Source organism: Nilaparvata lugens, chromosome 10 (assembly GCF_014356525.2).
Source record: "Nilaparvata lugens isolate BPH chromosome 10, ASM1435652v1, whole genome shotgun sequence".
NCBI classification, from domain to species: domain Eukaryota; kingdom Metazoa; phylum Arthropoda; class Insecta; order Hemiptera; family Delphacidae; genus Nilaparvata; species Nilaparvata lugens.
The window spans coordinates 5,590,836-5,613,762 of NC_052513.1; the positions used below are offsets into that span (position 1 = coordinate 5,590,836).

At 34.4% G+C, this 22,927-nt stretch overlaps 3 protein-coding genes across 5 annotated transcripts in view; 2 read left to right on the plus strand and 1 right to left on the minus strand.

Moving 5' to 3' along the window:
- The window catches only part of LOC111051509, a 35,014-nt gene extending 31,950 nt beyond the window's left edge, over nt 1-3,064 (plus strand). The window contains exons 5-7 of the mRNA XM_022338036.2: nt 697-798; nt 1,874-2,029; nt 2,652-3,064. Of these exons, the coding sequence (XP_022193728.2) occupies nt 697-798; nt 1,874-2,029; nt 2,652-2,711 (318 nt within the window). The 3' untranslated portion in view covers nt 2,712-3,064. The remainder of the gene's footprint in view (nt 1-696; nt 799-1,873; nt 2,030-2,651) is intronic.
- Nucleotides 1-22,927, minus strand: part of LOC111051506 — a 56,430-nt gene that overhangs the window by 24,093 nt on the left and 9,410 nt on the right. For both annotated transcript variants that reach the window (XM_039436147.1, XM_039436146.1), the window contains exons 3-4: nt 13,690-13,819; nt 5,854-5,981 (exon numbers count right to left, since the gene is read on the minus strand). The gene's annotated coding sequence lies outside the window, so the exon portion shown is untranslated. The remainder of the gene's footprint in view (nt 1-5,853; nt 5,982-13,689; nt 13,820-22,927) is intronic.
- LOC111051508 lies at nt 9,989-22,576 on the plus strand. Of its 2 annotated transcripts, none has more exons than XM_039436149.1 (5): nt 9,989-10,146; nt 13,064-13,163; nt 16,192-16,293; nt 21,446-21,601; nt 22,163-22,576. In XM_039436149.1, exons 1-5 carry the CDS (start codon nt 10,109-10,111, stop codon nt 22,223-22,225), a joined length of 459 nt encoding a protein of 152 aa, XP_039292083.1. In that variant the 5' UTR covers nt 9,989-10,108; the 3' UTR covers nt 22,226-22,576. The 2 variants fall into 2 exon arrangements, with proteins under 2 accessions (XP_039292083.1, XP_022193727.1); XM_022338035.2 differs by lacking the exon at nt 9,989-10,146 and adding an exon at nt 12,257-12,387.

A 22,927-nucleotide genomic window follows, 5' to 3' on the forward strand; every position in this document is an offset into this window, starting at 1 on the left:
GACGATGCCTAAGTGCAATGAAACTTAGGTTTCGCTCAAATAAATAATGTGGAATTGACAACATCGTTTTCATTTCACTATATTATTCACATACATTCACTCAGTTCAAATTATGCTTTTTGAATCAAAATTTATAGTGTTCAAAAGATTTCGCAAAATTCATCAAAATATTGGTTTTTATAGTATGTTTATCTAGCAACAAAGTTTTCAGTTCAGGTTGAAGATGAAACAATAGTATTTCTATACAGTTTATAGAAATAGTTGCCTACGTAGATTGGAATTGATAGGAATAATTTAAATTACATCAGCTCTATAGAAGAATAAAACGACGAACAATAAATAATACATTTTATTATCTACAAAAGTAACCGGTGGTTTGGAAGTCGTTTGAAACTATACTTCCACACATCTTCCATCATCATAAACTACACAAGTGTTAAACTAATGTGGTTAGGATCCTGAACAAAACTTGTGTAATAACCAGTATAATCAAATCATGAGATGCTAGGGGATAGGTCACACAATTCACTCGCATAAACACGAATAAAATTATCCATTCCATTATGGATTAATTTTACAAGATCTCTGATATCAGTGGCCTATTGTACAGTATAGTTACTGTAGTCTATTGTATTCTATTTCATGGATATGATTCCACTTCATCAATAATATTTATTATTTCTTTTTTTTAACTAGGCACAGGACTTGATTACGTCAATTAATTACGCTGCAGCATCCTTTTTCATAAACCTGATTGGATTTTTTCGTTTCCACACAGGACATGGAATTGTTGACCAGGTGAACATGTAACTCACCTAACCAATTAATTACCTTAAGAAGTATTCAATTTCTTTACTCATCTAAATCTCACATAGGTTACGACAACTAAGAATGAATGATAAGAGTCTATAAATATTACTAAATTTTCATTTACTCAGTGTACTTTCAAATAATTTTTGGAAGCAGTATCCCTAGAGAAACTTTTAATAAATATATGCAGTTTATCGGAAAACAATGGAGTGGCCGTAGTCGAGTAGTTGAGACGCAGGCTTTGTGAACCAGAGGCTTGGGTTCGAATTCCCACCTCGGAAATATATTTTTCTCGGGGCACTCCCGTGTTTATGATGGACGTCGGTACCGGCTGCCTATAAACACTCGTAAAGTCATGTCAGAAGCCCTGAAATTGATCAGGGCGACCTTATCAGTGACAAAAGACCTGTGCCAGCAAGGTCACTCGGCATTATTATTATTACTAATATAATATGTATTTATTTATTACCAGAAAAAAAGTTCTGAGGAAAATCGGATCTGCCAACAGTGTGTGCAGTTATATTCCCAAAAAAATGTAATCTTCTCATTAATAAAGGAAGGAATTGTGTTATACATGTACGGGATAGGAAATATACGATTGACGCGTCATCACTTATGAACTTGCAATTTTATATCAAGATTCTGAATTTACCGAGGATGGTTATAGGCCTATTTTCATTCTCAATGATCAATCAATTTTAATTTGATAATTGAAACAAATTTATTCAATTTTTACACGAAGAAAAAAGCCCAAGCAAACAGAGCTTTCTCAAAGTGATAACGGAGCGTAATTAGTAATTGGCGGTTCATGAACGAAAGCTTGCGGGATCGAGGCCACTCAAATATATTTTTTGCTGAGAAATTCAACTCTGATGAAGATTATCCAAGTTATTTTTACAAAATAATCAATACTTCTATTTTTTATATTTCCTGGAAATACGGAGATTGCATTTTACAACACAAAATTTTCCCCAGTTTAAAGCACAGGTTACCTGCTAGTCAATATAATGAAAGCTACTGTCGCTAGTGAGAGGTAAAAGTGTAATTAATGATTAATTTTCAGAATGACGTATTCCGGCAATCTGTTGCGAATCTGCCATGGACCAATAAGCCTGCCTGGTTCAAGCAGATGCTCATCATCATGATGGGCCGCGCCAACATAGACACTGAGATAAAGCCCTACAATATATTCGTTTTGAACCACAAAACATTCAAAAATGTAAGTAGAATCACGGAGATCCATATTTCATCATAATATAAAATAGCCTTAAAACTTGACTGGCCCATAATAACGTCGTGTTTCACGACGGATGAAAGTTTAAGAAGATTGTATAGTTATACATGGGTAAATTTTAGGCCCCAAATTTCTGTATATTTGTTTTGGAATTTTATGACTTCAATGTAAACACTTTGAATGGCCTCCATCTTAGAATATTCCGTCAGATGAGGATGCTTTACTGTTACATAAGATCTATTATGCGTATGCAGTACTGAAAACTACCTAGATATTTTCTTGTTAGACTTGGACTGATAACTCAGACAATACATGTAAACAATGACAATGAATTCCATGTAGAATGCATTGATTCCAACTGTGGGTACCAAACATTTCTACTCTGTGAAATGGACACCATTCTACTAAATAATAAATTGGCAGCACTGAGTAGTGCCACGCGCCTACCGTGAGGTTGATAACAGTATTGAGCCAACTGGACCTTTTCACGATAACTCGATAGACTCTAACTCGATCATAAAATTCTGTCCTTGTTGAAATAATAATAATAAAATATTTTTGTCATTTTCAGCTTCAATACATATAGATTTGTATTGTTTTTTTTCAGATTATGACTTCTGTATTCACCTACGCGAATTTCTTCTACACAAGACATTCAATGAGTTGAATAAAAATATCACAGATAACAAAGATAATTATTCAGATCCTATTATACTATATTGTCTGTTGGGAAAATGTGTCTTGAATTGGAATATTATATCAAGTTATAATACATTATTGATAGAATGAGTTGAATAAAAAACTGTATTGTAGTTTTATTTTTGTCACACCTACATTTATTAGATTTGTACACAGGACTGCAGTTCCGTGTCGAAGCACTACAGATGAAGATGTGTTGGTTTCAACACCAAACTGCAGTTCTGTGTACAAATCTAATAAATCAAATCGAATAATAATAATTGTGGACTATTTAAATAATAAATGTGGATGTGACAAAAAAACCGTGTTTTTTTCAATCGTAATAAATTGACGTTTCAATCTGAGTTACATTGCAGTATGTTTCATTATTTACTAGTAGTTCTGTGAACAGTAGACCTCACGCAGTATTCTCATCCACAAGTACCAGATGTCAACTGTTTTAAATGTTAACAAACTCAGATCAAGTTTGAATTTGTATTTCATATGATATAATTCATCCAGTTCCGTGATGATCTTTCTATCTGATGAAAATTAATTTTTTTAGAATCAAAAATATTATAATTTCTCCAGCATTATTTAGTTCATTTTTTATTTTTATTCACCTATTAAATTAGTTTTTAAGAATGTGAGAATATTGATACTGATGGGCACGCATAATAATACCATGACTGCAAAAAAAAAATTGAAACCAAAGACCTTAAAGCTGCGATTATACACATGATGAACATATGTGTTTGTCAACTTCCGTTCAATCTAATAGAACCTATAGGGTTTAAGTTATAACCATTTTGTTAATAAATTTGGTGTAAACCCAGCTTAAAGATGCATACCTCCTTAATGTCTTTGATTGAAACTATAGACCTTATACAAATACAATAATAGACTGGCTTCTCCACACATCTGTGTAATCACTTGTCAGCTGATTTATGATGAATAACTCCATAGTCTGATTTTTACTCTAATATTGGCGTATGAAGGAGGCTCCTTTTTCCTTTTATATTATCCTTGAAATCAAAATTTCCAAAAGCCTTGTATATACGACGACGCGCAATTTAAAAAGGAACATACCTGTCAAATTTCATGAAATCTATTACCGCGTTACGCCGTAAATGCGCAACATATAAATATATAAACATTTAAACATTAAGAGAAATGCCAAACCGTCGACTTGAATCTTAGACCTTACTTCGTTCGGTCAATAACCATTGCTTGAATATATTATAATTTATAAGATGAGGAGATAATCTATTCCAAAGACGTGCTAATTTTTTTTGAGTATGATGTCATCGTGAATATTGGAGCTAATCTCGTGTGTAGGTAATGATCTCCGATAAACCATCATTGGATTCTGGGATAACGACGAGTGCTTTGAATGACTATGATAGCCAACCAGGTGCAACTACCTTCGAGAGTGAAAAATAAGCATGAGAGTGTTAATAGAATGAATGTATTTAAATGAGTCAAAACATACAGCTCCACTATGTGCACCACCTTTTAAAATATAATAACGCTTTTCAACACACTTGAAGCTACCTTTGTTCCACTATGTTTTCACCCTTGCTCATCTAATCAGATACAGTACACAACATAAGGATAATTTGAATAATAACTTCTATCCCAGCCATTTCAAGATAAATGCCGTATAGAGCTGGCAAAACTGTTATACTATAGTGAGGTCCACGTTATAATGGAAGTGTAGGAAGATAGGAGGAAAGGGTTGCCAGATCTCAGCCTTGCCACCCAAACTGCTGATACTGGTATATCTGATGAATTTAACTGTTCATTATTGTTGAAAATAGTATATCACATTTTATTTGTCAAGAAAATATATTTTTTAAAGGTGTAATAATAAATTTTCATGATTGAGATTGAATATTTTGTCAATTAGTTGAATTTCTACATTGTTGATAAACGATGTGGCAACATCGCAATGCGTGAAAGAGATAGCGCCATCTGCTTTGTTGAACGATAGACAAGGATAGCAACACCATTCCAAATCACACACTGCCATTATAACGTGGACCTCACTATAGTCTGTCTCAATTCAGCAGTCAGCTGGCTAAATTGCATTGCATGCATTTCTCAAAGCATGAAGTTAACTTCTATTAACATTATAATTCGAGTTATCTAGCTTTTCACTGCTTTCAACTCCGGCTGACAAGGATTCAATTTCTTTTTCTTATTGCGGATGATGCCCACATGAGCTTTTTGCTTGTGCGTGGGCAATGGGAAATGCGAGAGTGATTTGATAAGATGTTCAAACGTCCATGCCTATTCGATGGGATTCTGCGGGATTCGAACCCACGACCAGGTAGCCTAGTACTAGCAGACTGAAGGGTGCAACTCCTTAGTTGAGAAAATAATACGGATAATAATAATATCGAGTGACCTGGCTGGCTCAGGTAGGGTGTCAAGAGTTTTCAAGTTGTAACTGATAAATTTCAGGGCCTCTGAAATGACCTGACGACTGCTTTTTAGACAGCCGGGACCGACGGCTAACGTGTCGTAACAAAACACGAAACACTAGGATTCAAATTGAACATGTACATGATACAAAGGCAACCTACTAGCTTTGGCGGTGCTTGTATTCAAACATCACTTTTTAAAATCTTGAAAACATTCCGCACCACATGAATAAGATTTATGTACTTTGAAACTGATTGAAATCATTTTTCTCATACAAATATTTCATACATTTTTTCTGGATGCGGAGTGAATGAAGAGACTAACGTCCATCAATCGCCCACCTCGATTTAAACTGAGATCAGAACTCAACTGATCAGATGTTGGATTAAACCAGGTATGCGACAATATCTTCATGTAAACCTAGATCAGTGTTAAACGTAGATGGTTTATCAGACTAAGGCCCATATGCATAATCTACTTTTAACTATAATCTACGATTACATGGAAGTATAGTTGAATCTTATATCTTATATCTTATATCTTATATCTTAATATCTTATAATATCCATATATAGTTGAATTATAATGTGAATTACAATATCTTATTATAATATCTTCCTCCATTTAAACCGAGCTGGTACATAATGGGCCTAAATGACATATGAAAAAATATGGATCAAGAAATGAAATTACAATGATGATACCTGAAACGAAGTCTTCTCAACAGCAATGGATAAGAGAGTTTGCTGACCTCCTAGTCAAATACCATACAATCCTTTTCAGTTGTAAATTATGAATGAGAAGTCTTCAAGGTGGCGAAGCACGAGCAATGCTGTAAGAAAGGTAGAACATATCAATTTGACAATTGAATTGAGAAAATTAATCAATAATAGCCATCTGGATTGGCTAAATCAATCTAAGAAATCCAAGCAAATAATCATTAATTTTTAAATTGATATAATAAAAATAAGATTTACCAGTCATCTTGAGAGGCTTTCTAACAATAAAATAAAACTCATTCACCAATTTAACCAATAAAGTTCGCTACTGAAATCTAGAGGGAATCACTTGATTCAAAGAATGGTAGACTAAGCCTAGGTTTCTCTGAACCACGCAGCTTTATTGCGTGATGCGTCATCAGTGATACGCGGAAATCACGCGTGCGTGATAAAAAAAGCTGGTGTTTTCTCTAGCACCAACCTCGCAGCGCGCGATCATATTTTCAGTCATAGAAAACATAGATGTATGACACGTTGCTGTAGTTTTGATGCTGGAGGAAGAGGATAATGAAGAAAAACCTCTAATGAATTTTGTAAATGAAAACTAATACTGTACATCAGAGTAAATTCTGTCCTGTCTTGTTGTGTCGGCGAGATATCGGTGTGAAAACGGCTAATGGCTGATTTGGCTGTTTGGTTTGGTGTATTGACAATGCTATTGGATTCATTTGGATTCAATGCAACATTGGATTCCATAGTTACAGTTGTATTATATAATAACCAGTGTCGTATCCAGGGGGGATATGGGGATGTATTCAGAAATTTGACAAAATTATGAAAAATTGAAAAAATAGTGAATGAATAAAGTTGAAACTAAGCCTATAATATGGTGTTGAAGTAATTGGATTACTAGTGAAATTCCATTCCATTCTATTTGTTATTCAATACAAGAATCATAGGCCTATGACATTTTCAAAGGGAAATCGAAATAATAATTTCAATTTCAATTTAATTTATTGCCAATTGGAATATTTCTAGAAACTCTTTATAATATGACATATCTCTAAAAATATAATTAAATAAACAATAATTATTAATAATTATTCATACATATATTTAATTTTATTCAATTAAAATAAAATATAAAATCTAGGCATCACCAGCAAAAAGAAAATCTTTGCCCGCTGGTGAGAGTTGCATAACAGTAAAAGAAAAACATAATATTTCGAAATAATGCAGAAAATTTAGGCCAACTTGAACAAAAAAAACCTTGAATGAAATTTTATTTTTTAGTGGAAATCGCACTAATTTGAAGATATATCATAAACATTTTCCGGGGGGAGAGCCCACAGAACCACTTTTTGTGGAGGATATTCAATACCCCCACGCCCCCCGGTGACCCCCAAAAGTTTAGGTTCTTCCTACGTCAATGTTATGGTCCCCCCATGATTGTTTTCTGAATACGCCACTGTTAACAACACGTTTTATCACTAGTAGATGGTGGAATGGCGACTTCTGGCAAATAACTACTGCGTGCCACGCAAAAGTCTGGGATCCCAGACTTGAGACTGTGACACGCACAGGGATCACGCATTGCTGAATTGGCGGGAATCACAGAGAATTGCGCGCGAGAAGTCAGAGAAAATACTTCCTTTGCAATAGCTGCAGCAGACTTTAGCGTGATTACGTCATCGCGCATCCCGCATCACGCAATGACGCTGCGTGGTTCAGAGAAACCTAGGCTTTATAGTTCATTCTCAACAACCTTCTGAAACGGAATACTGTACTTCGCATTGAGTCAGTCAGCCTGAGGCTGACCAAAGCATGATGATTAACAGAAATTTGAAAGGAATAGGTTGAAATGCACTGAGAATAATTTTATTGGTACATCTAGCAGTTGAACCTAGACTTATGATTAAATTAATATTGCCAGCTTGTTGGTCATGCACATGATGATTGGGGCAAAAACATCACCAACAACTATACTAATAAAACAACACTACTTGTTCAAATGAACCATCCATTATAATCATATATCCATTATAAATAAATCAATCCTTTATTGGTTCCCAATACTGTACAATAAGAAAACGAAAAATTAATATGAAAAATTAAACATCTCTGCTAAGATAATAATAAATTACAATATTGAATTCAACTGTATATTTTTTCCTAATTGAATTTTCAAATTCAAAAATGTTGGTTTTCTTCTGTTAATGGGAGCCAGGTCCTCCGTTGGACATAAGCCTCTTCCAGATTCTTCCGCCTATCTCTATCTTTCGCATACACTGCCCCAGTCACTCTCACAGTGTCGTCTTCCCATCTGAATCGATGCTGTTCGAAAAAGTCAGACGAATATCTATTAACTAATTCTAACGAACCTTAGCACATTAAAAATTAGCAAGTTATAATTTTCAAAATCAGACATAAGTCACAATTATAATCATCGAGAGCCTGCTCTCTCCAAGTCCACCCTGAAACAACAGCTCCTGACCTTCGTCCGTCATTATATTATGAATAATGGTAGTGACTAAATTATAAAGATTCTCAACAACTTCTAAACATGCCAGTGTTAGAGAAAAACTGTTCGAATCACGACCTTTTTGAATCAAAATGAGTTGACGACAAAATCACCGACACAAAGCCTCCATTAGCATATCATTAAGACAATACCTCCCACAATAATAATTACAGGTCGATGACAGGAGTTAGGGGTCAAAAATAAAGTTAATTGCGGAGAACATTGGGTGATTAGATGTGCTTTTAGATCATAGAAAAAGACATCATTATTCCAAGACAAAGTTCATGATAAGTCTCATTGAATCCTTATGATAATCATTTACAAATCACCCATCTGATCGCTGCAATTATTATCAGTTCAAAATTGTTTATAACGACACTATTTCCAGTTCATTATTGCACAAATTATAGGCTTATTCCATCATTTGACCATGATAGGTTGTTTTGGATATAAATTAGTTACTGTGAACCTGCACTCATTTTTTGGAAGTTTTAAATGATGAAACATTTGTAGCAGAATCTCATGTTAATTGGGAATACTGTGCGCATGCTCTATATTGAGGAAATTCATTGGCATTGCAGGGAATTTCAACTCATTGACGGAGCTCCAGTTGAAGGAGAATGTTTCAACAGAGCTTTCCTCAGATCTGTTAATAACCTATCAGCCGAACTCCACTTACTGCTGTCGCAAACTTTCCACTTATAATATTGTCAACATTCCTTGTAAATCTTTTAAACCACTTTCAAAACTCATAACAGCTCAGAATCATTCGATGTCAAAATAATTTTAAAATCATATTACACAACACCCCAGGAATATTGGATATTTTAAAATAAAAAAATTCCAATTTAGTTTGATCTCAGTGTGAATTTTATTTTTTCCAATTTAGTTTGATTTCAGTGTGAATTTTATTTTTAATATTGAATTTATTCAACTTCAACAGAACCAATGGGCAGCTTCAATCTTTTGAGAAAATCTATAGACTTTGTTCGGTATGACAAGCCAAAAAACTCATTTCCTTTCTTGGTTGCAATGACAATCGGAGCTCTGGCTGTTATCAATCTGTTCCTAGTCGTTTTGAATGACAGAAACAACCGAGAGAAACGGCTGATGGGAATAAAGGACTTAGTGAACGTAGCGGCAGCATTTTCAGCATTGTTATATTTCAGTCTAAATCCCGAGAGAGCTGTTCATTTGGTTGATATCATCGAGAACGATTGTCTGATCAAAGGAAGCAAACTTTTGAACAAAGAGAAAAATTACGAAAGGATAGAGAAGTGCTTCAATGACAGAAAAAAGAGAATGGAAAAGATGTTCGAGTTTATATTCTATTTGGTTGTCATGATTTTCATCGGAGCAGTAAACAGAAATTTTCTAAGTTCGATTTTTGCTGGGACAACAGATTTTGAAAAGTCCAGAGGCTGGCTGACCCCTTTCGTTTACTGGTGCCCTCATGGCTATGATACTTTATCTTTTTTCATTCTCATTTACGGCTTTCACAGCATTTTGATGATGATTATCGCCTATCTCGGATTTTTCATTGAAATAAGCGTTTATTTGGCAACCGAAAAGATTTTGGCCGACTTTGAAACAATCTTTCTCCTGCTCGATGATATAAAACGCGATTTTTCTGAGCTCGAATTCTACGGTAACACTTATTCAATCCAACCTGATGGAAAAGCAAGTGCTAGCACATTGAATGCTAATCTTAGAAGAGATATGACTCTAATTGTGGAATGTCATCAAACTTTCAACAGGTAAGTTTACCATACGTAAATTTTCATCATTTGGTTGAAAATAAATAAAAATGCAATATGATTTGAAAAAAATGAAAGCTGCTGATTAATAACTCTTTCCAACGCATCAATTCAGTGAATTTGAATAACCAATTCCATATTAGGTTGTTTTTTATTGGTGGAGGGACACAATAATATATTTTAGTCTTGAATGAAGTCTCCAATAAATTTATCGTTTTGACAACAAAATAATTAATTGGAACTTGAGATTCAATTCTATCACTGTGCAAAATTGAGCAGATTCTCTTAAAAGTCGAGTTCTATTATAAACGTACTTCATAATCACATTCTACTAATAGAATTTTTTCACACAGTTTTTGAAAGAATGCAAGTTATAATTTTCAAAATCAGACATAAGTCACAATTATAATCATCGAGAGCCTGCTCTCTCCAAGTCCACCCTGAAACAACAGCTCCTGACCTTCGTCCGTCATTATATTATGAATAATGGTAGTGACTAAATTATAAAGATTCTCAACAACTCCTAAACATGCCAGTGTTAAAGAAAAACTGTTCGAATCACGACCTTTTTGAATCAAAATGAGTTGACGACAAAATCACCGACACAAAGTCTCTATTAGCATATCATTAAGACAATACCTCCCACAATAATAATTACAGGTCGATGACAGGAGTTAGGGGTCAAAAATAAAGTTAATTGCGGAGAACATTGGGTGATTAGATGTGCTTTTAGATCATAGAAAAAGACATCATTATTCCAAGACAAGGTTCATGATAAGTCTCATTGAATCCTTATGATAATCATTTACAAATCACCCATCTGATCGCTGCAATTATTATCAGTTCAAAATTGTTTATAACGACACTATTTCCAGTTCATTATTGCACAAATTATAGGCTTATTCCATCATTTGACCATGATAGGTTGTTTTGGATATAAATTAGTTACTGTGAACCTGCACTCATTTTTGGAAGTTTTAAATGATGAAACATTTGTAGCAGAATCTCATGTTAATTGGGAATACTGTGCGCATGCTCTATATTGAGGAAATTCATTGGCATTGCAGGGAATTTCAACTCATTGACGGAGCTCCAGTTGGAGGAGAATGTTTCAACAGAGCTTTCCTCAGATCTATTAATAACCTATCAGCCGAACTCCACTTACTGCTGTCGCAAACTTTCCACTTATAATATTGTCAACATTCCTTGTAAATCTTTTAAACCACTTTCAAAACTCATAACAGCTCAGAATCATTCGATGTCAAAATAATTTTAAAATCATATTACACAACACCCCAGGAATATTGGATATTTTAAAATAAAAAAATCCAATTTAGTTTGATCTCAGTGTGAATTTTATTTTTTCCAATTTAGTTTGATTTCAGTGTGAATTTTATTTTTAATATTGAATTTATTCAACTTCAACAGAACCAATGGGCAGCTTCAATCTTTTGAGAAAATCTATAGACTTTGTTCGGTATGACAAGCCAAAAAACTCATTTCCTTTCTTGGTTGCAATGACAATCGGAGCTCTGGCTGTTATCAATCTGTTCCTAGTCGTTTTGAATGACAGAAACAACCGAGAGAAACGGCTGATGGGAATAAAGGACTTAGTGAACGTAGCGGCAGCATTTTCAGCATTGTTATATTTCAGTCTAAATCCCGAGAGAGCTGTTCATTTGGTTGATATCATCGAGAACGATTGTCTGATCAAAGGAAGCAAACTTTTGAACAAAGAGAAAAATTACGAAAGGATAGAGAAGTGCTTCAATGACAGAAAAAAGAGAATGGAAAAGATGTTCGAGTTTATATTCTATTTGGTTGTCATGATTTTCATCGGAGCAGTAAACAGAAATTTTTTAAGTTCGATTTTTGCTGGGACAACAGATTTTGAAAAGTCCAGAGGCTGGCTGACCCCTTTCGTTTACTGGTGCCCTCATGGCTATGATACTTTATCTTTTTCATTCTCATTTACGGCTTTCACAGCATTTTGATGATGATTATCGCCTATCTCGGATTTTTCATTGAAATAAGCGTTTATTTGGCAACCGAAAAGATTTTGGCCGACTTTGAAACAATCTTTCTCCTGCTCGATGATATAAAACGCGATTTTTCTGAGCTCGAATTCTACGGTAACACTTATTCAATCCAACCTGATGGAAAAGCAAGTGCTAGCACATTGAATGCTAATCTTAGAAGAGATATGACTCTAATTGTGGAATGTCATCAAACTTTCAACAGGTAAGTTTACCATACGTAAATTTTCATCATTTGGTTAAAAATAAATAAAAATGCAATATGATTTGAAAAAAATAAAAGCTGCAGATTAATAACTCTTTCCAACGCATCAATTCAGTGAATTTGAATAACCAATTCCATATTAGGTTGTTTTTTATTGGTGGAGGGACTCAATAATATATTTTAGTCTTGAATGAAGTCTCCAATAAATTTATCGTTTTGACAACAAAATAATTAATTGGAACTTGAGATTCAATTCTATCACTGTGCAAAATTGAGCAGATTCTCTTAAAAGTCGAGTTCTATTATAAACGTACTTCATAATCACATTCTACTAATAGAATTTTTTCACACAGTTTTTGAAAGAATGCAATTTTTGATTTCGAGAATTATGAACAGTAATCTTGAATGAACAAGAATATATTGAATGAACATGAGTAGAATAATGAATGAACATGGCACAGGTGTAGAGCATTGAAACTATCAATGGTTCTATGGAAAACTATGATCATTTTGTTCAAAACGTTGAAATTTATCGGAATTGATTTCAATTCATCTTCTATATTTTCAAGTTCTCTAACCAATTTATAACGATCAAATAGCACTCTAGAGTACGTCAAAATTCTATTCAAGTGTACCAGTTGTGAACAATAATCTGATATTGTTTTGTAATATATAGAAACTTCAAGGATTGTGCAGAAATTTCAGCATATGGCATACTAGTCAACACATTCAACATCAGTATTGATACTGCATTCAATATATACCGGATGATGAAGGTCAGTATCCTATTTTTGTAGTTTTATAAACCTTTCATAAACAACTGATAAAATTTGTGCGCCTCGAGAATTCTAGGCAGAAAAAATCAAATGGAATTAATGAAGAATGAGAGTTTTTTTTTTTAATTTATCTTACAACTGTTCATAATTTCTTTTCACTTCTGATTTCCAACTATTCTAGACTTTTCAATTTTCAAGTAAGTTTTCGCTTCTAATTTTCAAGTTTTCTCAACTTTTCCATGTCGAGTTAGTATTGTTGTCAATCTGTACATATTTTTTTTAGTTTTTCAATATGGAGTTTAGTTTACCATCTGCAGTTCTGATACTTGGAAACTATAGTTAGGGTGAGACCACATTAGACGTTTTTTCATGCGTTTTCAGCCTAGTCGGCAGTGCAGGAAGCTCTCCGATTGGCTGATTGGGCTGAAAACGCCTAATGGGGACCAACCTTCAGCACTCCAGCGGGCGTTTTGTCAACAACAATGACAAAATTCCTAATTTGAAAATCCAAAATGATAATACTAACCTCATCTAATATGACCGCCCCATTTGGATTCTTGGCCGTTGGTATCAGACGCTATTGCTATGTCCCCGTGTTGGCCACTAATAGCAGCTACTAGTGGACGCTAATATTCAAGTTTTTCAGTTAATTGCGCCTGTGTGCAAAAATAAAATAAAATGAGTTTCCTACCAAAAAACAAAACAAATAACATTCAACTCAAAAAAACTGATCAAATTATGAATACACTCTTGGGTAATTCACTTCAAGCTTTTAGCATTGGTTACATGGGAAAAAATGATATTATTCAATCTTTTCAATTCAATTTTTTACTTTCCTTGCCCTATTACCATAGGTAAGGAAAGTATTGCTTTCCAAAAAAATTAAGGTACCCTAATTTCAAGTTTTCTATCCGATTCAAGGTCCCCCGAGTCCAAAAACATGATTTTTGGGTGTTGGTCTGTGTGTGTGTATGTCTGTGAACACGATAACTACATTCCTAATTAACCGATTGACTTGAAATTTTAAACTCAAGGTCCTTATACCATGAGGATCCGACAATAAGAAATTCAATAAAATTCAATTCAAGATGGCGGAAAAAATGGCAGATAATTACTAAAAAACCATGTTTTTCACGGTTTTCTCGAAAACGGCTCTAACGATTTTCTTCAAATTCATACCATGATAAGCCCTATCAACTGAAATAAGTTTCATTTCTAGGAAAATTGCAGGAGCTCCGTAATATTCTTGAGAAAAATGGAGGATAATCACTAAAAAACCATGTTTTTCACGGTTTTCTGGAAAACCGCTCTAAAGATTTTCTTCAAATTTATACCATGGATAGCTATTCATAAGTCCCATCGACTGACATTAGTCTCATTCCTGGGAAAATTGAAGGAGCTCCGTAATATTCTTGAGAAAAATGGCGGATAATTACAAAAAAAAAAAAACATTTTTTTCATGATTTTCTCAAAAATGACTTGACCGATTTTTTTCAAATTCATATCCTGTATAGTTATTTATCAGCTCTATCAACTGGAATGAGTCTCCTTTCTGGGAAACTAATGGGGGGTCCACCCCATCCTTGAGAAATGGACTTTGTAACCTCCTTCTCGTGCATGAGGAAGGTAGGTAGAGCAGTTCATAAAAAGAACACATAGTCGAGATATTTAATCTGTAGAACAGCTGTTTTGACGACTTTAAAAGAATGACGACTAGAAAAAGTCATCGAATTTCACAATTCACACAAAGGAAAAAGTACTCAGAAAACAATAATTATATATACACATATACATGTCTGATCGTAGTTTCAAATATAATGCTGCCAATCGTCATTATGTTATTCCCCTAAATTATTCTCCTTTAAGAATGGGGCTTATAGTTCAATGAGCAAGGAAAGTTGTGTGAGTGCACCACACCAGATTTTTTCTTTTTACTCACACATACAAATTTAATAGAGATTAACAAAAAGAATACATTCGAACAACAATACACATTAAAACAAAATAAAAAGAAAATGGTACAAAAAAAGGATGAAAGATTGAAGTGTTTTCCAACTATGGATATCCATGTACTAGGAAAACCTTCAATCCTTGAGAAGGTGAAAAAAGTATCAGGAAAAATAAATAGACGGTAGATATGAAAGGATGGGATGGGGGAAGAATAATAAGGGAAGGATAGAAAAAAGAAACCGATAGGACCAGGTGTTAAAAAAATATTTGAAGTACTAGATGAATTACAAAGGATTGCAGAATAAGCAAGCACACAAGTCAGAAGAGTAAACTTTGAAGAGAAACATCTCATAGATAGAAGAAGAAATCAAGAAATCATAGATAGAGGAAATTGAAATCAAGACTGAAATTTATTTTATAAATTAAAATTGTATCACTAGATAAAAGACAAGACTCTTTAGTCACCTTCGAAAGTGCCCTAAAATATTAGCAAATGAAAACAATTATTTGTGTTAATAGAATAGACTAGAGAATTATACAGGTATTGAAGGACCTGCAGGGAATATTATTTTACACTGGAAAGTCTAATTCATGTTAGCTCTGGGGAGGAAGACTAATGAGGCCCCAAATAGTTCAAACATGATTATAATCGTTGGAATTATAGAATAATAATTGATCACACTCTTAAAATTTATTGAAACGTTTCAGTTCACAACAAACCGTAGATTTTCTTCAGCTTAAGAAAATAAATATATTTGGAACGTCATTGAGAGACTTTTATGATAGAAATTAGAATTTTGAGCCGCATATCAAAATCAAAAATCGTCTTCGGTATAAGTACAAATAATAATAATTAAGTAGTTGAATTAGGTTTTCATATTACCTTTGCATTATGACAAGAACCTACATGGTCACTGTGCGTTGACTAATTGTTTGTAATTTAGTGAAATAGTTTGAAAACAAGTAGTTAAAACATGGACTAGCATAATAACTGAGCAATAGTTGAGGGAAATTCATCCATGAACAAATAAGAAACTTACATATACTGTAATTGAATTAAATTTTATTTTCATAAAAGGCTGGAAATTTAAGAACATCAGTGAACTACGCGATAGCATCCTTCCTGATAAATTTGCTCGGGTTCTTTCGATTCCATACAGGAAATAAAATAGTCAATCAGGTAAGCAACGTTTCATCTATTTATTTGTACAAACACTAATTACAAAAAAAAGATAGAAAGAAAAAATCAGGATAATATTTTTCAGCGATTCCCCACTCAAGATATATTTGTCAATGATGTCATTTCTAGTTCGTGCAGAAAGTTTCATAAAATTTTACAATTTTCTATTATCAATATTTATTTGCTATTTATTGGATAATAACTATTCATGAAATATATTGAATTTCCAACATAATCTTAGACTGTTTCTGGCAATAAATTACATATTCTTATGTCTATCTATCTAGCTTATGGCAAAAGACACAATTAAATTCTAATAGTAAAATGGGATGGGTAAAATTATATACCACATTTATGTGTTCATATATCAACAACGAATGGATTCGTCTCAGTCATAGATTTTAAAACTATAGGCAAACATTCAATACATTTAAATAAGCTATTGATTCTGGTGTGGCTAACAGGAAACCATCAAGTACCCGTGTATGCTGTTCTTGGGCACTCTTCGACGATGTGCGTCACTGTCTGAACAGCAACACACTCACAAAATGGTGTTGTTGCCTTGCCCCATTCATGCATAGCATAGGCACATCTACCATGTTTGGTACGAACTCTGTTCAGTGCTGACCATAATCGACGTGGTAGATCAAAACCTGGTGGCTCTTGGTTGATACACGGGATGGAATTGCTTTGTTTTGCAGACCATTCTTGTCGCCAGGACTCAGTCAAGCTGAATCCATCAGCCAAGGCAGCTAATGCAGTACTGGTCGGAGGCTTCCTTGATATTAAGCGGCTTTGATTGGCATCATCTGCATCCTCATGTATTGGTAGGTTTTGATTTTGCTGAATTTTGTGGTACTCTTTCGTGAGTGCATTCATGCGTCGGAGTTTCGGTGGTGGAATGTGACTCAACACTGGTAGCCATTCTGTAGGGGTGGATCTGATAACACCAGCAATCATTCTCATTGAGTTGTTCAACTGAGCATCAACTTTATGTACATGAGAGCTATTAATCCATACTGGAGCACAATACTCAGCAGCTGAAAACACAGGGCTCAGGGCTGATGTTCTCAGTGTGGAAGCTGAAGCTCCCCATGTAGTTCCACACAGCTTCTGGAGAATGTTATTCCTGGCTTTCAGTTTCTCTGCTGTTCTTGTCAGATGCTCCTTGAATGAGAGGGTTCTGTCAAGTATCACAACCAGGTATTTTGGTGCTCAGCTTTGTTTGAGCCATGTATTCTCGAATTGGATTTTCAGCTCTCTCTTAGCATCTCTATTATTAAGGTGAAAACATGCAACCTCGGTTTTACTAGCATTTGGTTGGAGGCGCAATCTTCGAAAATAACTACCCAGTTTTTCCAAGTCAGCTGTGAGGATTGTCTCTGTCTCTTCAAATGACCTGCTTTTAGTTGTCAACACCCAGTCATCAGCATAGCCATGTTTCTTAGACATAGTTTCTGGCATATCTGCAATGTACAGGCTGAACAAGAGTGGTGCAAGCACTGAACCTTGGGGCAGGCCATTCTTAAGTTTCCTCTGCTTGTATCAGACCCCCATCACCACGTTGAATGTCCTATTACTCAGCATATTATTCAGAAGACAAGCTGTTGTTTTGCACTGAATCACTTTGAGGAATTTATAAATCATGCCATCCCTCCATACAGTGTCATATGCTGCTGATAGATCGATAAATGCTGCTGATAGATCGATAAATGCAGCAGAAGTTTTCAGCTTTCTTTGGAAGCCCGCTTCAATGCAAGTAGTGAGTGAAAGAACTTGGTCTACACAGCTACGGTTTGGTCTGAATCCAGCTTGCTCAATTGGAATGGAGTCAAATATTTTCTGGGAGATTCTATTATAAATGAGCCTCTCTAATAGCTTGTATGTCACTGATAATAATGCAATTGGTCTGTAGCTCTTGGGCGAGCTTGCTGGTTTCCCTGGCTTCAGGATTGCAATAATCTTTGATTGTCTAAGTTCTTTGGGTATGTTACCAGTTTGCATTATATCAGTGAAGAATTTGGCCAGCCAGATTCTTGCAAATTTTGCACATTTCAGAAAGAATTCTTATGTAATACAGTGTCAATACAGTTAAATAAATTCCGTTCTCAGAAATAAAATAAATTTTCAAAACTCAACTTGGTCAAATGTTGCAAGATCTCCAAATAGAAGAGAATGACATAGAGAGTAAGCAAAACAACCTCAAGAAAAGTGTGATAGAAACAGCCAAGCAAATATGTGGTGAAAAGAGAAGAGTGGAAAAGAAACCCTGGTTTGATGAGGAGTGCGAGCAGAAAGTAACAGAACGAAAGGAAAAGAAAAGGATCTGGTTAAGTAGTGACACAGCTGAGAATAAAGACTGGTACATGGAATCAAATAGAGAAACGAATAAGATATTAAGAAGGGGAAAACGAATGTTTGTAAATAGTTTAATTAATAAAGCAGATCAAGATCTTTAAACGAATAATGCAAGAGTCTTTTATAGAAAAACAAGGTTTTTAAGAAGAGATTCACACTAAATCCGTATGAAGTCAAGGACAAGGAGGGAGTTGTATTAACTGAGAACCAGAAAGTGCTTGAAAGATGGAGAGAATATTTCTATGAACTACTGAACGTAGAAGATTTGGACATTGCTCTAGACGGAAATAATGAAGAGACCTACTATAATGTACAACCCGACCATCCAAGATAAGATTGAGCGCCAGTCACAGCTCTAAAAAACAATAAAGCTCCTGGGAAGGATGAAATTTCAGCAGAGTTACTGAAGAAGGGAGGAGATTTAATAATAGATAAGCTGTGGGAATTAATAAGGATAATATGGGAAAAAGAAAAGATGCCAAATGACTGGCAGGAGGCAATAGTTGTTCCCACACAAAAAAGGAAAGAAAAAGGAATGCGGCAACTTTAAAAGAATTTCTTTCCTCAGCATTCCCTATAAAGTCTTATCTAAAATAGTCCTCAATCGTATGGAGAAATACACAAGTGAAATAATCGGAGAACATCAAGCAGGCTTCATGGAAGGCAGGTCTACAACAAATCAAATATTTATTCTCAAAGAAATTGTATCAAAGTACTGGGAATTCAAAAAAGAGTTTTTTGCTTTATTTATCGACTTTCAAAAAGTTTATGGTAGTATAAATAGAGAGAAACTGTGGATAAAGATGGAGAAGTTTGGAATTCCAAAAAGACTAGTAAACCTGGCCAGGTCAAGTATAGCAGAAGCTAGATGATCGGTACGAGTGAATGGGCAAGTCTCTGAGTCTTCCAGGATAAATTCAGGAATACGACAGGGTGATGGGCTCTCGCCAATTCTCTTCAATATAGTCATCGAGGAAGCACTCCAAAAAATTCCAAATAGGTTGAAGGCATAGAAATTGGATCTGGAATCAAAACACTAGAGTTTGCTGATGACGTCGTAATTTTCGCAGAAAAAAACAGATAACCTAAATCAATTAGCAAAAGTGTTCATGGAGGAAAATTGGACTGGAAATAAATAGTACAAAAACTAAATATGTACATTTCACAAGAAATCGAGATAACAGAGACCAAGGTTCTCTCCAAGTGAACGGTCAGTACTTTGAAAAAGTAGACACTTTTAAATAATTAGGCGTTGTCATTTCTGAACAAAACACAGAAGTAACAGAGATACAGAATAGGCTAAAACTTGCAAACAGATTTTTGAATGCAACAAACTTATGTCCTCAAAATTGTTATCACATACTACGAAAATTAAAACAATTATCAGTCCAATATTGTTCTACGGTGCTGAGAAATGGAAGTTAGATAGAAGGGAGGAAAGGAAATTGATTGTATATGAGAACAAGATCCTTAGAAAAATCTATGGACCTATAAATGAGGGAGGAGAGTGGAGGAAGAGACACAACAGAGAACTTCGAGACCTTTATAGGGAGCCAGATGTAGTATGGAAGTTCAAGTGAAGAAGAATCAGATGGGCTGGGCATGTTTTGAGAAGAAAAGATGACAGCAATCTCAATCAAGTGTTGAAAAGAAATCCGGAAGGACGACGACCGAGAGGAAGACCACGACGGAAATCGTGGAGTCAAGTGAAAGCCGATATGGAGAGAATTAGAGCAACCGAGGAGGCCGCGAAGAATCGAGAGAGGTGGAGGGGCTTTGTTGGTGCGGCTAAATAATCTACTAGGCAGAAATATCTATAAACATAAATATCTAAATATCTATGGCAATGACAGTAAGTAAGTAACTTGGTCAAATGTTCATGAAGAACCAACAAGGACGTTCAGGAAAATTCTTTCCTTAGAAATTATAGCTTGTTATATTTTGTATGAATTTCGAGTGAATAAATTTAATTTTATTTCGATTATTAACTTCATAGCGTTATGCGAACGCATCACTTATTGAACTGAGCATAATTTCATCATTCACCATATTATTCATCCAGACCCCTACTTCCAATCAACCTGATATTTTTGTGAAGAATTTCATTCATTTGTTTGCATCTACTTCAGATTCAATAGACAAGAACTTTAATTATCAGAATAAATATTAGAGAGGAATATAACATTCTGCTATAAATTGAAAAATTTAAAGTAATGTTGAATATTATTCATCATAAATATGGAAAATCATAGACATGGAAATGAAGCGTATAGGCGCGTGAATTAAAAAGTTCAAAGTATCCCAACACTAACATCCATGTCCTACATTTCTACCCACTCACATTAAAAGTTCACTAACTTTCTTCCAGCAATAAGTAATCTATAATTGAATAGCTTGAAATATGATCTCAACTTCCAATTCTGCTTCTGAAATAACAGGGATTGATCATAGTTGAACCTAGTATGAAAGTGACTGACCAAAACCATAGAGAAACAATAGCATAAGTAGATATCCCATGGTATAGGGCGTTCATGTCGCAACTTTTACTGTTATCTCATGCCAATTACTGACGATTATTGCCATTTTCTACTGTTTTGTTGGGGTGAGAGTGTATGAACGGCACACAATATGAGAGACTACCAGTGTCACATAGCTTCACTGGGAAGAACTAAGTGGAACACCGGCATGAGATAACAGTAAAAGTTGCGACATAAACGCCCTATACCATGGGATATCTACTTATGCTATTGTTTATCTATACCAAAACTTTATGAATTCGATGCACATTTTCCAGAATGACATTTTCCGTGAAGCCTTAGCGGAATTGCCGTGGACTGACAAAACCCAGTGGTTAAAGAAGACTATGATCACCATGATGGGTCGCGCCAATATTGATACTGAAATAAAGCCGTACAACATTTTCGTTTTGAACCATAAAACCTTCAATAATGTGAGTAGAAATTCCATTAGTGAAGCTTATCTGAAAGATTCATTACTCATGTACGTTCTAGTTTGAATAACGATCTCAAATTTGATTCACATCCCAATCTCCTATCAAGAAATGATAGATTCGCAAAAACGATTAAAGAGCAGATAATAGTAGTTGTTTATCTTTTATTAAGAGGTACAGGTTCCTTACATCTCAGAACAGTAATACCTTTTTTAAATAAATAATTTTTATTCAAGTAGGAATTGAAATAAAAATGAAAAATGTACTAAATTGGCAAGAACACACCAACTTCTTGCATTTTTACAACAAAACTTTGGCAAATTAGTTCTTACAAAAATGTTAGACGACTCGAGAGGTTTATCTCCAAAGATATTCAAGAAATTCGTTACTGTAATTAGAATTCAAATTCATATCAGAATTTTATGAAGGTGTGAGGAGGAATGAGCACTCATTTTCAATTATCTAATTGTATATTACTATTAACATGCTACTTTTATGCCTCCCAAATCAAATAAATTAATACAATAATGAGTAAAATAATAAAAACTTTGATTTTTTCAGCTAATGAGAACAATTTTCACTTATGGAAACTTTCTATATACTACAGCAAGCACAGCAAAATGAGAAGCAAGCAGCATCTCAAGAGTTTTCAAGTGAAGAAATGTTTGAAGCTTATAGGAATGGAGTAATCTCTATGAGGAATAAAAATAATACAAGTTGAGAAATAATAAAAGAGCAATTAAGTAAGCAAGTTGTTCTAATTCCAATAATTATGAACCAATGGTGCTTTTTCGGATTTCATCATTTCATGGATTTTAGGTCTCAAATGCTGCACGGACAAAGTTAATATAGGTCTACTCATGCCAGCAGTAGTTGATAATTTCGGTTACCTTTGCAGGGAATGATTAGTCTCAAAAAATAGAGAAACTTAATTTTTATAATTGAATATAACCGTACTTAGAAATATTTCTTATGACTTTCAGGCTTGTGTAGAAGTAATAGGATAGAGGTAATTTTGATTGTAAAAAGAGAAACCTTTTACTCTTGGTACAGAAAGAGATATATATTTTGTTATTTTTGCGGAAGTAATTAATTAGGCATACGTAAAATAACCAGACTTTATGTATTACTCATGTTGAGATTGATAAAGCGAGACACTATTTAACGGTTAGAGTGTGAAAAGGTTGCACACAGAGAAAAGGCCGGCGTTACGAGTTCCGCGTTCTTGGAGAGGAAAGAGAGAGAGACGCTCATCAATTGATACTGAAGCTGCAGATACTATTTCTCTCTGATAGTGCAGTATATTATTTTCCTTTAATTGGCCTT